Genomic DNA, 16,364 nt, shown 5'->3' with positions numbered 1-16,364 from the left:
GAGGGTCAGCTAAAGAGGGGAAGACCCTTTACAAGATGGATTGACATGGTATCTGTAGCAGTGGACTCAAATGTGTCGAAGATGATAAATATGCACAGGATAAGACAGGGTTCAAATCTCTTATTCATAGAATACTTGACTTAAGGTCACTTAACAATGAGCAGATAAAATCAAGTTGGATTAATTGTATCTTGGTTCCAGTGCCTCAGTTTAAATTGGTTTGTAAAGAGGCTTGAAGCCCGAAGTCTTGTCCTTAAGATCCTGGACTCCACAACCTGCCACTGCCCAGCCTTAGAGAAAGTTCGTTAAAGTGGTGGTTTTGAAACGGAGAAATTGGTATCATTTCTGCAAATCCCGAACATAACCAGTTTTGTTTTGTTTTTTAATCTGTGATTCAGTCTCACTTTCTATTGTCTGCAGTAAATCTTTTATACCTTCCTCCATTCCTGCTGAATCCTGCATATTTGTTATCCTGTCTGGAGAATAACACTATCATTAAAGGGCATCTTCTCCCAGCAACATTCTTCCTTATTATTCATGAGACTGCTTTTTCCCTACAAAGTGCCCCCTCCCCCACTCTAATTAGAGCTAATTTCTTATTCTTGTCTGATTCTAAATGCTAATGAACCACACATAGATCCGTTACCATCTGGAGCAAAAGACTGAGTGTAGGAAGTTGGGAAAAAGTTTAGTCACAGTTATAATGTGAAGAACAAAAGAATGGTTTGGTAGAGTTTAGGGTCTGGAAGTTCTTAAAATTAGAATAAAAGTAGTTATCACAGACTAGGGGAGGATGGGATGCTTGGAAGTACAATGCTAAATCAGAATCTTAAAGCTGAAATTATTCGTGCGTAAATACACACACTTAAATATATGTGGCTGGCTTAGAGAATCAGAGAGCAACTGATACTGTCAAATGATATGGTAATGTATACAAGTAGCTCCATAAGCTGTTTTCATTGGTAGATAAATACAGGCATTCTCTAATCTCAGAGCATCAGAATTCTATAATAGCAATTTAAAAAAAATTTAGATATTAAGTCATTTTAGGAGTACTGGTGGCACTCTCAGGTCCTAACACAAAAGTCTGCAGTTGAAACCCTCCAACAGTTCAAGGAAGAATGCTTTGGCATTATACTTCCATAGATATTTACAGCCTTGGAGAACCTGGGACGATGTTCTCTGTTTTATTGGATCATTTTAAGCCAGAATTGACTAGATGGTTTATACAGTGAAAGAATAATACAGGCAGTCTCCAGGTGACTTGCATACAACCTACAGTTACAGCCACTCTCCTAGAAAGCCTATTGTGTAACAAATTGAAGTGTATGTAGTGGTTCATAGTAACAAATGGTTGCTAATTGAGGTGTACATCAATACATTACCATATCATTATTCAAGATATTTCTGTGTTTCTTTAATAATTTTTATGCACAGAAATAGTATATTCTAAAAAAAAAAGAGAGAAATAGTATATTCTAAGGTAAATATTTGATGAATTGTAAGATACAATACTTAATGGTGCACTGTACAGGGAGCTCTGGTGGTATAGGCCATAGTGATTGCACTGCTAACCCAAGTACCAAAGAGATATGATGGATAAATTCGAAAGAAAATATTATTTACAATGATTTTGAGACAACTTGTTACTTACCATCTTGCATCTTACATTCGCCATACACGAACAAAAAATTGACTTTTAACAAAATTTTAAAGTAAGGTTTTTAACAAAAAGTCAATGTCAAGTTTCTGAAAAGAGACAACTTAAAATGCCGGAAATCAAAAAGGAAAGGCCAATGCATGTAATTTAGAACTTAAACAGAGCCAATTAAATATTCAAAACTAAACTTAAAAAAAACAAAAAAAAACCCACAAAACAACCAAAACCGTAGATATTCCATAGGCAAAGATTTTGTTAGGCAAAATATCAAAATGGAGGTTGAAGCTCAACTCAGAAATCCCTATGTCAGGACATTTTCCGAAACTAGAAGTCAGAAAACCCTATGTCAGATTATTTTTCAAAATCAGGATGTTTTTCAAACCTCAGAAATTTGCATATTAGAACCTTTTCCAAAATCAGAAACTTTATACACCAATGAGCTACTGCAGTGTCAACTCATCTCACAACCCCCTAAAGCACATTTGCTAAAACTCCATATAAGCCCCCCTAAGCCCAACCCCCAGTTCTACTCCACTTGTGCCTGGCATGCAATAAACTTTGAGAAATGTTTCTACTTCATTGTGGTTCTTCACTTCAATCGAAACCTTTCAGATTTGTTTAATGATGTTTGCTAGGGAAAGGAGAATCATTGTTTAGGTAGAACAGAGTCTTTGTGTATGAGGATAGAAAATTTGGCAGTTGATGTTGGTGAATATTGCACAACTGATTGCTAGAAGTTCTCTTGAATATACATTAAAAATGTTGAATTTGCAAATTCTCTGTTTTTATAGTATTTTTTTTTAAAAAATAAGGAAAAATCATAGACTACATAATACACCTGAGAACCCATGATTTGGAAATTCAGAGAGTATTTTTTTCCCTTTTTTTGTAATTTTTAGAATTTTAATAATTTTAATGAACATTTACAGAGATTTTGGATTTTCATTCATTCATTGCTGCACTTCTCTTCTGCACAGACCCCCTCCCCCCAAGTATTGTTTTATAGGTAGGTGTGTCAGAGAAAGGGAGATTGGGTCAGGATAGAGTGGGGTTCAGAGCTATTGTTTTTAGGGTCATTATGAGTTGTAATCAACTCAATGGCACATAACAGCATTGTTTTAATAGGAACAATCACAAGTACATAGTATATTATACTATAATGATACATAATACATTGTATTCATTCCAAACTGGACATCTATTTTGATTTTGAAGGGGAAAGTATTTTTTACTTGATTGGAGAAAGACTCATCAACAACCTGCATTATGCAGATGATACAGTCTTGTTTGTTGAAACTTGTTTGTTTAGGCTACAGAAAGTCAAGGACTATAGTCTTCAACATGGATTGAAGCTTAACATTGAGAAACCAATATTCTCACCATTGGACCATTGGCAGCATCGTGATGCTAGCTCGGTTGTTTCCATAATCAACACTCTTGACAACAGCATTCAGGAAATCAGAAGACTAATTGCATTGGGAAAGTCTGCTCTCAGGGACCTCTCCAGATTACTGGAGAGCAGCAATGTGAGTGTAGAAACTAAAGTGCACCTGATCCAGGCCATGGTCTTCGCAGTTACTTGCTATGCATCAGAGAGCTGATGACTAAGGATGGTAGAAGGAAGATTGATGCTTTTGAGTTGTGGTGCTGGAGAAGAGTGTTCAACATACCATGGACTGCCAGGAGAACAAGCAAGTCTGTCCTGGAGAGGGTGGAACCAGGCTGCTCCCTGGAGGCAAGGATTTTTGAGGCTCTGTCTCACATATTCGGGCACGTGGCCAAGAGGTACTAGTCCATCATGCTTGGAAGAGTAAGGAACAGTGCAAGAGAGGAAGACCTAGGATGAGAAGGATTGACTCAGTAACTGGAGAAATGAGATTAGGCTTGTCAGAGATGATAAGATTGGCTCAGGATAGGACAGGGTTCAGAGCTAATGTACATAGTGTTGAGTCACAGGCAGTTCAGTGGCACATAATAACAACAAGAGATTGTGATATTCTTCTGGCAAAGTAATGTTTTCAGCTCATGTCAATACTTGGGATTCCTTTCATTCTTTTTTTATTTATTTATTTTTATTTTTGTGTGAGTGTACCGTCAAATCAGGTCTAACTGGTACAGGAGGAGATTGTCCCTCCTTTTCCCGGCAGAGCATCTGTTGGATTCGAACCGTGTGCCTCTGGGATTGTACTTGCAGCTCCTTGCCACTAGGCCACCAGAGCTCCCTCATTCTTAATAATAAGTTTAGCATTCAAGGAAAATAGCCTTTTTGTAAGCTCTCAGATTAGCTTGACTTATTCAAAGTAATATATAGCCAAGCTCTGGAGGTCTAGTGATAATGAACTGTGCTACCAACCTAAAGGAACATAGTTTGAATCCATCAACAGCCCTGAGAGAGGAAGATGTGCAGTCTCCTCTCTTGTGATCTTCACCCTCTGAAAGCCCACTAGGCAGGCAGGCAGCTATACATCAGTTCCAACTTGACAGTACACAACAACAATGTTCACCAAATATGCAATAAAATATCTTTTTATAAAAAAGGTAATTTACCACTGTATAGCTCACTTCCTACTCCTTTCCTTTCTGATAAGAATTTGAGACATAGTTCAATACCTTAAAGAAAAGATACCCTCTTACTGGTTTTATCTTTTTCCACACCTGCAGTTATTTTGTTTTTTTACAGTAAAAGACATAAATTTTATGACTGAAATGAAAACATATTGTTCAAATCCTTGATATAGACCTCTTAGCCTTTTCCTATTAAAACAAACCAAAAGAAGTCCCTAATATTCCCATTTCCTGTTATTGATTTTCCACATTGTCAACAGCTGATTATTCTTTAGGAATAGTTCAAGATTTTTATTTTGTTACTGCCTTCTATTTTGCTATTCATTGCGAATTTACTAATTTCAGTGGTAATTTACTCTTTCATTGAGTAAGCTAGGGAAATAAAAGGACCTGAAATTCAAACTGGTCATGTTTGTTCTTTGTTATATTTGTATTGAAAAGTTTCATGAAGCTGATATAAATTGGGGTCATATATAGAGTTTGGAGACTGTCAGTGGCCTTTTGTTACCTGTGCTCTTTATTCTTATTTTCCTTGTTGAAGTTGTTTGTATTGTCATGGGGGAAATCTGATAAAATAAAACGAGTACCAAGTAGTTAAGGCACATAGTTTTGCATCTTAACTAAATCATTTAACTAACCATGTGACTATTCTTTTTCTAATAGTTTTAAACATCTGCGATGTTATGGATTGAGCTAAATAACCTTTAAGACACCCAGTATTCTCTGAGTGTTGTGATTCTTCATAGTATTTGTCTCTCTTTTTGGAGGTCATGAAACGAGTACGTACAGAGCAGATTCAGATGGCAGTGTCCTGCTACCTCAAACGCCGACAATTCATGGATTCCGAAGGTCCACTCAAACAAGGATTGAGATTAACACAGACTTCTGAAGAGATGGCAGCTAATCTCACAGGTAAGGGGGCTCCCTTCTATAGTGTGAAAGAACTCAGATAATGTCTGAGCAGGATTAAAAAAAGCAAACTCTCGCTCTTCTGAGAAAACACCAAATGGCGGATGACGCTGGTGCAGCGGGAGGGCCTGGAGGCCCTGGAGGCCCTGGGATGGGAGCCCGCAGCGGTTTCTGCGGAGGCTTCAGTAGTGGTCTGCGGGGTTGGGGCCTCGGCCGTGGATGGGGCCGTGGGAGGGGCTGCGGAGTTCGAGGAGGCAAAGCCGAGGACAAGGAGTGGCTCCCCGTCACCAAACTGGGCCGCCTGGTGAAAGATATGAAGATTAAATCATTGGAGGAGATTTATCTCTTCTCCCTGCCCATCAAGGAATCTGAGATCATCGACTTCTTCCTGGGCATGTCCCTCAAGGATGAAGTATTGAAAATCATGCCAGTGCGGAAGCAGACATGTGCTGGCCAGCGGACCAGGTTCAAGGCCTTTGTTGCCATCGGAGACTATAACGGCCATGTTGGCTTGGGCATCAAGTGCTCCAAGGAGGTGGCTACTGCTATCCGTGGGGCCATCATTCTAGCTAAGCTCTCCATTGTCCCTGTGCGGCTTGGCTACTGGGGGAACAAGATTGGTAAGCCTCACACCGTTCCCTGCAAGGTGACTGGGCGCTGTGGCTCTGTGTTGGTGCGTCTGATCCTTGCACTCCGAGGCACTGGAATCGTCTAGGCCCCTGTGCCTAAGAAGCTGTTGATGATGGCTGGAATTGATGACTGTTACACCTCAGCCAGGGGCTGCACAGCTACCCTGGGCAACTTTGCTAAGGCCACCTTTGATGCCATCTCAAAGAACTACAGCTATGTGACCCCAGATCTCTGGAAAGAGACGGTGTTCACGAAGTCTCCCTACCAGGAATTCACAGATCATCTTGTAAAGACTCACTCCAGAGTCTCCGTGCAGAGGACTCAGGCTCCAGCTGTGGCCACCACATAGTGGATTTTCTATAACAAAGTGAATTATGTTCTTAAAAAAAAAAAAAAGCAAACTCTCCAAAAATTCAAGTGAACAGCATCAAGAGTACGCTGTAGCCTCCCAAGACGCAAGCTGTCCTCTAATGCACACTTTGGCCTCATGAAAAGTGAGCTGTCCCCTAAGCCAGGCTCAAATGCCACTTCAAGAAATCTGTTTTCATTCCTCTGTCTAAGAGTAACATTTCTTTCCTCAGAACTCTGAAATTATCTTATCTGGTCATAATGTTATATTCAGCTTTTCCTTCTGTAAGTCTCTGTGGGAAGAAATCTCTTCATAGGTTCTCCTCTTATCTGTCTTAGAGCTTTACACATAAAAATATGTCAATAGGTGAGAATATTTGGGGATCAGTAGTGGAAATATTGCTATTGTAGAGATGTTCTTGAGGTTTTTAACATTTTTTTGCTTGAAATTGTTTTTTTGTTTTAGAAAAATCTTGAATCTATATGTGATAATATATCACTGTTATGTAGCTATTTTTTTTTATTAATTTTAATGAACATTTACAGAGATTTTGGATTTCCATTCATTCATTGCTGCAGTTTTCTCCTGCCCACCCCTCACCTCCAGTCGCTCCTCTCTTTGAAAAGAAAAAAGAAAAATTCCTTCATTGGTATACAATTCCCCCATCCCTCCCAAACACCCCCCCCCCGTACTGAGTACACTTCTCTATGCAACCTTAATTCTGGACTCCTGTGCTAACCATAATACCCAATCATATATCGCCTTTAATCTGTTCTTTCCCTCATCTGTTTCAATACAGTATGCATAATTTATCCAGTTTTTTTCCTCAGTCTTACCCCAACCCTGATATCAGTCCCATTCTATAACAGTGGCACCATGCAATAATGTAGCTACTTTTTGAGTTCAAGTTTTTATTTTCTGTAACTTGATTTTATTGAGTTCATGTACTGGACTTTGTTGGAAAATACTTAAGACAATGCATTAGGGTGATTGTGTATGACTTTGCATGTAGTTAGAGTCAGCAATGCTTTCTCTGGCCCTCATTCCTCTTCTTCACTGCTCACACTACATCCTTCTCTTTGTTCCTGGACTTCTTAAAAGGATGCATCACCACTTGCTCCATCTTTTTATGGGTTCAACCTCCATACTGGTGGCAGCACTTATCTCATTGCCACTTCTCTTGTTCTTATTTTGTGCTTTCAAGTCAAAACTGACCAATAGTTGACCCCTATCTTTTTTTCAGAGGCATGAACTAATAGCTGAACTCATCACTGACCCTCTGTCAAAGTTTTCAGAGCCTAGCCTATCATTCATCCATGGAGCAACTAATGGATTTGAACGACCTGCCTTTGCATTTGGTAGTGCAGCTCCTTACCCACTAGGCCTTCAGAGGTCCCTTCAAAATCAAGAACCCCAGCCTTTTTCCCTTTAGAGTTTTATGTTTGAGTGCCACTGTATAAAAATATTACTGGTCTTTTGATCAGATATGCTCTTTATCACATAAAAGGGGTTAGCAAATGTAAGGAATGAGTCCATACTCAAAGGGACTATTATCAGTTTATTAGGGTAGTATCTTAAAAGAAGGTATCCAAATTAATGTGAGTTTTGGAAAGATCACTCTAGTGACAGTGCTAGATTGGTGAGGCCCCAAATTAGAATCAGGAAACCTAGTTAGAAGTAGTGGCAAGCTCTGGTGGCCTAGTGGCAGGAAACTGCACTGCAATCTCAGAGGTGCACGGTTCAAATCCACCAGATGCTCTCCTGAAGAAGGAGGAAAAATCGCCTCCTGTACCAGTCAGATCCAATTTGACGGTACACACATAAAAAGAATGAATAAATAAATTTTAAAAAAAAAAAGGTAGTGACAGCCCAAATGAAAAGCAAGGAGAGCCTGGGATAAGGATGTGGTAGTACACTGTTCATGGAGTTACTATATGTTGTAGTCAACTCAACAGCATCTAAAAGCAATAAGAATGGAAAGGGGAATATTTATTTGTAGCATCTTCAGACTTTGTGTGGCATACTGGTAGCATAGTGGTTACAAAGACTAGTTACTTGAACCCACTAGCTGCTCTACAGGAGAAAGTTGTGTCAATCTGGACTTGGAAACTGTATGGGGCAGTTGTACTCCACCCAGTAGGATCAACATGAGCCAGAATCACCTTGATGGCAATTAATTAGCTATAGGTTTTTATGACTCAGTAGGGCCAGGAAGTATCAAAAGAAGATGGGAAGAGTACACAGAGTAACTGTATCAGAAGGAATTGGCTGACACAGGAGAATTTCATGAAATAACATATGAGCAAGAGTCTATGGTGATGAAGGAGGAAATTCAAGTTGCTCTGAAGGAATTGGCTAAAAACAAGGCTCCAGGAGTTGATAGCATACAAATTTATTTATCTCAACAAACAGACGCTTCCCTGAATGGATGTACTCACTAAGTTGTGCCAAGAAATCTGGAGGACAGCTTGCTGGCCAACTGACTGGAAGAGATTGATATTTGTTCCCATTCCAAAGAAAGGTGACTCAACAGAGTGTGGAAATTATTGAACAATATCATCGATATCACATGCAAGCAAGATTCTGCTGAAAATTATCCAAAAACGTTTGTCATCAGAGAACTGCCAGATGTGCAGGGTGGATTTAGACGAGGTCATGGTACTTGGGATATTATAGCTAATGTTAGATGGATCTTGACAAAAAGCAGAGAATACCAGAAGAATGTCTATCTGTGCTTCATTGACTATGCAAAGGCTTTTGACTGTGTGGATCACAAGCAGCTATGGCTGACTCTGAGAAGAATTGGCATCCCAGAACATTTGATTGTGTTAATGCGAAACCTATACTTGGACCAAAATGCAATCATCAGAACAGAGTAAGGAAACACTACATGGTTCAAAATCAAGAAGGGGGTCCGTCAGAGATTTATTCTGTCTCCATACCTTTTCAATCTGTATGGAGAACAGATCATCCGAGGCGCTGGGCTGTACGAGGAGGAAGGTGGCATCAGGATTGGTGGAAGAATCATCAACAACCTTCGTTATGCAGATGACACAATCCTGCTCGCTGAAACTGAGGAGGACCTGAAACGCTTGCTGCAGAAGGTCAAGGACTGCAGTCTTCAACATGGATTGAAGCTCAACATCAAGAAGACAAAGATTCTCACTACTGGGCCAATTGGCAGCATCAGTATGGATGGTGAAGAGATTGAGATAGTTAACAGTTTTAGTTTACTTGGTTTGGTAAGAGCAGCCAGGAAATCAAGCGACAAATTGCATTGGGAAAGTAAGTTGTGAAGGACCTCTCAAGAGTACTGAAGTGCAACGACATCAGGCTGGAGACTAAGGTGCACCTGATCCAGGCTATTGTCTTTGCAATTACGTGCTATGCATCGGAGAGTTGGACAGTGAATAGGGATGATAGAGAATTGATGCCTTTGAGCTGTGGTGCTGGAGAAGAGTGTTGAATATACCATGGACTGCTAGAAGAACAAACAGGTTTGTCCTAGAGTAGGTAAAGCCAGAATGCGCCTTAGAGTCAAGGATTCTGAAGCTTCGTCTGACATACTTTGGGCATGTTGCAAGGAGGAACTGACTGGTCCTTGGAGAGGGACATCATGTTTGGGCGAGTGGAGGGACAGCACAGGAAAGGAAGACCCTTGAAGAGATGGATCGATTCTGTGAGTAGAGTGGTGGGAATGAGTGTGTTTGAGACAGTGAGGTTGGCACAGGATAAAACAGCATTTAGGGCTCTTGTACATAGGGTTGCTATGAGTCACAAGTGACTTGATGTCACATAACAACAAGGACCAGAATAAAAGAAAGGAAAGAGTTCCACTCTTTTGTATGCAGACTTTCCTGCTGCTCACTGTCTTCTCTCTGTTTCTGCCTATTAGGACTTCTCTGAATTCTAATAGGGTAAAATTAGCCTCATCTCTATTCCTTTTTTAATATCTTTCATGTTGTGCCCCTCCCTCTCAGTTCTTCTGCACACATGACTTCACCTCTAGTCCATTTTTTAAACATTTGTTCATGTTGTTTTATGTTGGTCTCTAACAACCTTTACTTAGTCCCTACTTCCACCTCTGAAAAGGTAGGGGTGTTGTGGGGGGAATTGTTTTGTTGTTGCTGTTTTTCTTTGAAAGCATAAACTAACTCACAGACTATATATATAGATCAAGTCCTTATTTACATACAGAATTTTGAGATTCCAGCTTTTTCCCACTTGAGCTACCTAGAAGAACACTGGCAGCTATAGAAAAGAAGTTAAAAGATTCAACAAACACTGGAAATTTCTCGTTCAGGTCATCCTTGTTGATAAACTGCATTCACAAGCATAGAGTTCTCCATCAACTCTTGAGTATCTTACTTTTAAATATGAGCAGATAACTTAAGATTATCAGATACCAGAAATAATGTGGAAAATAGAGACCAAAAACACCACACCTAGACTTTTGCACACCTGTGTTCATTATAAGGAACTCTGGTGGCCTACTGTTAAGAAGCTGCATTGCAGCCCCAAGGGAACATGGTTTGGATCCACCAACTGCTCTGCAGAAGAATGAGCAGTCTCCTCCTGTGTGATTTACTGCTTCTAAAAACCACCTGGAGGGTCAGCTGTGAGTCAGTAGTGATTTAATGGCATACAATAATAACATGTTCATTACAGCACTATCCACAATAGCAAAAAGATAGTGCCTGTCTCCAGATGATTAGTTAAATAAAATGTGTTACATATGTGCAGTAAAACAGTGATAAAGGAGAATGAGTTCCTAAAACAGCTTGGAATAAGGATGAATCTAAAAGACTTTGTTATAGGCCATCAACTCTATGAACAAAAGATCAGAACCTTTTCCCATCCAGTGTCATCCTCACTATCTCTGATGTGCTCAAGCCCATTTTACTTGTATCCACAATCAAAATGTGTGGGAATGGCGTTCAGGAAATCCATAGACATGTTGCATTGGATAAATACTCTCAAGGAACCCTCCAAAATGCTAAAGAACCATGATGTCAGTTTAAACACTAACGTGTACCTTTCCAGGCCAAAGTGTTTTCACTTGCTTCCTATGCATCTGAAGGTTGGACAGTGGATAAAGATTAACAAAGAAAAATTGTTGCTTTTGAATCATGGTGTAGGTAAAGAGTATTGACTAGAAGGTGGAGTGCCAAAAGATCAAACAAATCTCTCTTGGAGAATGTGCAGGCAGGATGTTCCTTAGAGGCATGGATGAGGCCAGCTCTTGGAAAAATATAATGCTGGGAAAGGTGGAGGGTCAGAGTAAGGGAGACTTTAACAGAGGGTTTGAGCTTCAACGTATAGATATTGTGTTGAGTGAAATAAGTCACAAGCATTGTATGTTTTCACTTTGATGAACTGACGTGAGCAAGTAAATATACACAGGCTAAGACGGCAGAAGATGGGACAAGATAAAGATGAGTTTTTCTTCTGTTGTACATAAAATCACTGAATCAGAGCTGACTGGGATGGCATCTAACAACAAGAGTGATGTTCTTTCGTGGTTCCTAGAGATGGGGACTACTCATTTTAGATGATAAATATTCTGTTTTGGTAATAAGAAAAGTAACACCAATTGAGGATAAAGTATACTCATCTTGACAGAGGTGAATGTCACTAAAAAGCACACAAGAGAAAAATAACTATTGGTAATTGCTCTGGCGTATATAACTTTTAAATGGCAGCAAAATGAACATAATTGTATCTAAGTGTAATTGTGTGTATTTCTACATATATATGTTAGGGACCTCTCTAAAGTACTGAAAAGCAACGGTGTGTCTCTGGAGACTGAGGTGCGTCTGGTACAGGCCATAGTCTTTGCAATCACTTGTTATGCATCAGAGAGCTGGACAATGACCAGGAAGGATAGAAGGAGAATTGATGCTTTTGAGCTTTGGTGTTGGAGAAGAGTGTTGAGGGTACCATGGACTGCTAAGAAAACAGATTCATCCTGGAGAGGATTAAACCAGGCTGCTCCTTGGGGGCAAGGATTCTGAGGCTTTGTCTGACATACTTTGGTCATGTTGTAAGGAGAGACCAGTCCTTGGAGAAGGACATCATGCTTGGGAGGGTGGAGGGCAGGCGCAGGAGGGGAAGGCCTTCTGGGAGGTGGATTGATTCGGTGACTGGGGCGATCATGATGAGTGTGTCGGAGACAGATTGGCACAGGACAGAGCAGAGTTTAGATCTGTTGTACATAGGGTCTCTATGAGTCGCAAGTGACTTGACGGCACATAACAACATATCACTGGATAAGCTGTGAAAACTACGCCCGGTGCTTATTGTGAAACAGAACACCAACTGCTCATATGAAAGTTCAAGGAAATGATGTCTGGTATGATGCCGAAGATGGATGCTGTGTCCGCACTGCTCCAGTTCATGACCGTGTGGCTATGGCTCTCCTGCAAGCTGTTGGAGGACACAAGGCTGCTGTTGCTGCCACTACTGTTTCCATTGGTGGTTGGCAGAGAAGTACTGCCTCCTGCACTTAAATGATCGAGAAACATCTGCGAGGAGGTATATGGGAAAAAAGCAGGATGAATGTAAGAGGTCTTGATCATCTGAAACTGCTGCTGCTGCTGCTGCTGCTGCAAAAAGGGAAGTGTTGTAATGTTGATTGTCTCCTGATAAGAAAGGAAAGAAATCTAATCCTTGTAAGTCATAGGGCATGGGTGTCATGTGGAAAGGATGCCTGTAGTCTTGGATAAGGGATGTGTTAATGTAGCTTGTGTCTACAGCAGGGAGGCTTGGGGTGCGAGACACTGGGGATGCTTGTTGTGGAAGACTTAAAATGCCTGTATTATTAAGTGATCTTTGGCATCATACCAGACATCATTTCCTTGAACTGATTCCCCCTGCCCCTGCTGCTCCCACTCCCAGCCCAGATTAAATGAACACTTGGCAGAAAGAAGAGAACTTTGTGCTCTGTTTTACCTTATTCTGTTTAAAAAAGTACACAAGCATGGGTGTTTTTTTTTTCCTTTTTTTAGGGAAAAAATTAAAAGAATTGTACAGAGGGGGAAAAAAAGTTAGTTCAAGCTGAAGTTAAAGAATGTCAAATCCACAGAAACCAAAATTTGACCTTGCGTCTATACCACTCAAATTTCAAAACCATCTTGGGAACAGGTTTGAAGTCTTGAACACTAGTGAGCAAAGACCAGATAAGCTGTGGGAGGATATCAAGAATGCAAAAAATGGAGAATGCAAAAGGTCATCACAAAGATAAAAGAAAGAAGACAGAAGAAGAAAAGACCAAAATTGAGTCAGAGGAGACTCTGAATATTGTGCTAGAGTGCTGAGAAGCCAAAACAAAGGGAAAAAATTCAGGAGCTGAATAGAATTCAAAGGGCAGCGTGGGAAGACTAATGTATTATAATGAAATGTGCAAAGAGCTGGACTCAGAAAATCAAAAGAGCTGAACTTGCTCAGCATTTCTTAAGCTAAAGAAACTAAAGATCAAATTTAAGCATCAAATTGCAATATTTAAGGAAGCTTTGGGCAGAATATTAAATGATTCAGGAAGCATTAAAAGAAGATGCAAAGAGTATAGAGTCACTATACCAAAAGGAATTGGCAAACACAGAAGAATTTCATAAAACAGTGTATGAGCAAGAGTCTGTGGTGATGAAGGTAATTCAACCTAATCTAAAAGAATTGACAAAAAGTAAGGCCCAAGGAATTGATGGCATACCAATTGACATGTTTCAACAAACAGATGCTGCCCTGGATTCACTCAGCAAGTTGTGTCAGTAAATTTGGAGATTTCGCCTGGCCAACTGACTGGAAGAGATCCATATTTTTTTCCCATTCTAAAGAAAGGTTACCCGACAGTGTGGAAATTATTGAACAGTATGATTAATATCACATGCAACCAAGATTCTGCTGAAAATAATCCAAAAACAACTGGAACAGCACATCAGCAGAGAACTTCCAGATGTGCAGGCTGGGTTTGGAAGAGGCCATGGTATTATGGATATTATAGCTAATGTTAGATGGGTCTTGGCTAGAGGCAGAGAGTACCAGAGGAACATCTGTCTGTGTTTCATTGACTATGCAAAGGCATTTGACTGTGTGGATCATAACAAACTGTGGCTAACCCTGACAAGAATGGGGATCCCAGAACACTTAACACTTGATTGTGCTTATGAGAAACCGATACTTGGATCAAGAGGTAGACATCAGAACAGAGCAAGGAAGCATCGCATGCTTCAAAATCGGGAAGGGTGTACGCTGGAAATATGTCCTACCTCCATACCTTTTCAGTCTAAATGCAGAACAGAACATTCAGGAGAAGTGGCCTCTATGAGTAGGAATGTGACATCAGGATTGGAGTACGTCTCATCAGTAATAATCTGCATTATGCAGATGACACAACCCTGTTTGCTGAAACACAGGAAGACCTCAAGTACTTGCTGCAGAAGGTCAAGGACTTCAGCTTTCAGTATGGAGCTCAGCATCAAGTAAACAAAGATTCTCACCACTGGGCCGATTGGCAGCGTCATGATAGATGGTGAAGAGATTGAGATTGTTTTTAGTTTGCTTGGCTCCACAGTCAATACTGTTGGTACCAGAAGCCAGGAAATTAAAAGATGATTTTCATTGAGAAAGCCCGTTGCCAGGGACCTCTCCAGAGTACCAAAGAACAATGATGTCAGTATGGAGACTAAAGTGTGCACAGTCTGGTCCATAGTTTTCACAGTTACTTGCTATGTATCAGAAAGCTAGACAGTGACTAGGGATAATAGAAGGAGAATTGATGCTTTTGAGCTGTGTTGCTGGAGAAGAGTATTGAATATACCATGGACTGCTAAGAAAATAAACAGGTTTGTCCTAGAGAGGGTGAAACCAGGCTGCTCCTTGAAGGCAAGGATTCTGAGGCTTCATTTGACTTAGTTTGGGCATGTTGCAGGGAGGGACCAGTCCTTGGAGAGGGGCATCATGCTTGGGAGGGTGGAGGGATAGCGCAAGAGAGGAAGACCCTTGATAAGATGACTGGCATAATGTTGGGTAGATGTGTAAGAGACAATATGGTTGTTCAGGATAGAGTTCAGAGCTGTTGTGCATAGAGTCGCTGAGTCACAAACAACTCGATGGCACATAACAGCAGCAACAATATGTATGCATCTATGTGGCTGCATGTATAGTCATATAAATTAAAACATAGTAGGCATAGTTAGAAATCCTTAGATAAAAAGGAACTCTGGTGGCTAGTTAATAAGGAGTTGCACTGTCATCTCAAACGTGTATAGTTCAAATCCACCAGCTGCTCTACAGGAGAAGGTTGGGTAGCCTTCTCCTAATCAGTTTACTCACTGGAAGGTCATTTGTGCATTTTTCCTTTTGCTATTGCAATAAGCTCACGTTTCCACTTAAAATACCACATGATACTAGTCTCTATAACCAGTTCATCACCAAAAATATGTGAGAAACCAGACTGCTCATCAGGAGATGGCAATTACAAAGAACAAACACATGTTCAAGAATCAAACTGTGCTGATAATTAAAAAAGAGCAGAGAACAACAATAAAACATGAAAATTAATGGCATGAGAGTGAAAATTTAAAAAAAAAAAAAAAAACACAAAACCACAAACATAGAAGGGTTGGAAATTTAAGCAGCCTCACAGAAAGGTCAAAAAGTCAAACCTAGAAAAGAAAATTAAAAGGTCAGCCCATGAAATCCATCCTTGAAATAGTGCACTTACTATGTAAACTCATTGCTATCACACCGAACTGACTCAAACTGACCTTCCAGCAGGTTTTCAGAGGCTGTCTGTCAATTACACAGGTGGAAATTGGTCACCTTTCTCTGAGGAGCAGCTGGTTAGTGTGAAACACCTGCCTTGGATGGGCAATGCAACTACTTACTCACCAGGCCACCAGAGCCCCCTGAAATAGTAAGAGTTCCAGAAAAAGAAAATAGAAAGGAATCAACAAGAGGATTTAAGGGAGATCTTCCTGAGTGCTGAACCCAATGAAGATGAACCCACATCCAGGCATATTCTGTGAGATATAAAAACACTGGGGTTAAAGGAAAATTAGGATAACTCTAATTGTATGTGACTAAAGCTTAGTAGATAATTTTGGCTTACTGAGATGATAGATAGGTAGATAGATAGATAGATAGATAGATAGATAGATAGATAGATAGATAGATCATTTTATATGCATCCTTACCATTAAAAATTAACACAAGGATTATCAAATAAGAAAAAGAGTTTCAAAACAGATATAT

General features: G+C 40.1%; 1 protein-coding gene across 1 annotated transcript in view; it reads left to right on the top strand.

Annotated features, from left to right (window-relative positions):
- Positions 1-4,995: 4,995 nt before the first annotated feature.
- TAF5L (TAF5-like RNA polymerase II, p300/CBP-associated factor (PCAF)-associated factor, 65kDa) overlaps positions 4,996-16,364 on the top strand; it is a 43,024-nt gene continuing 31,655 nt past the window's right edge. The window contains exon 1 of the mRNA XM_006902067.1: positions 4,996-5,137. Within this exon, the coding sequence (XP_006902129.1) occupies positions 4,996-5,137 (142 nt within the window). The remainder of the gene's footprint in view (positions 5,138-16,364) is intronic.

This window comes from Elephantulus edwardii, unplaced genomic scaffold (genome assembly GCF_000299155.1).
Source record: "Elephantulus edwardii isolate Elephantulus edwardi_28Jun2011 unplaced genomic scaffold, EleEdw1.0 scaffold00363, whole genome shotgun sequence".
Lineage (NCBI taxonomy): Eukaryota > Metazoa > Chordata > Mammalia > Macroscelidea > Macroscelididae > Elephantulus > Elephantulus edwardii.
The sequence above is the reverse complement of the archived record's forward strand: the minus strand, read 5'-3'. Positions and strand labels throughout refer to the sequence as shown.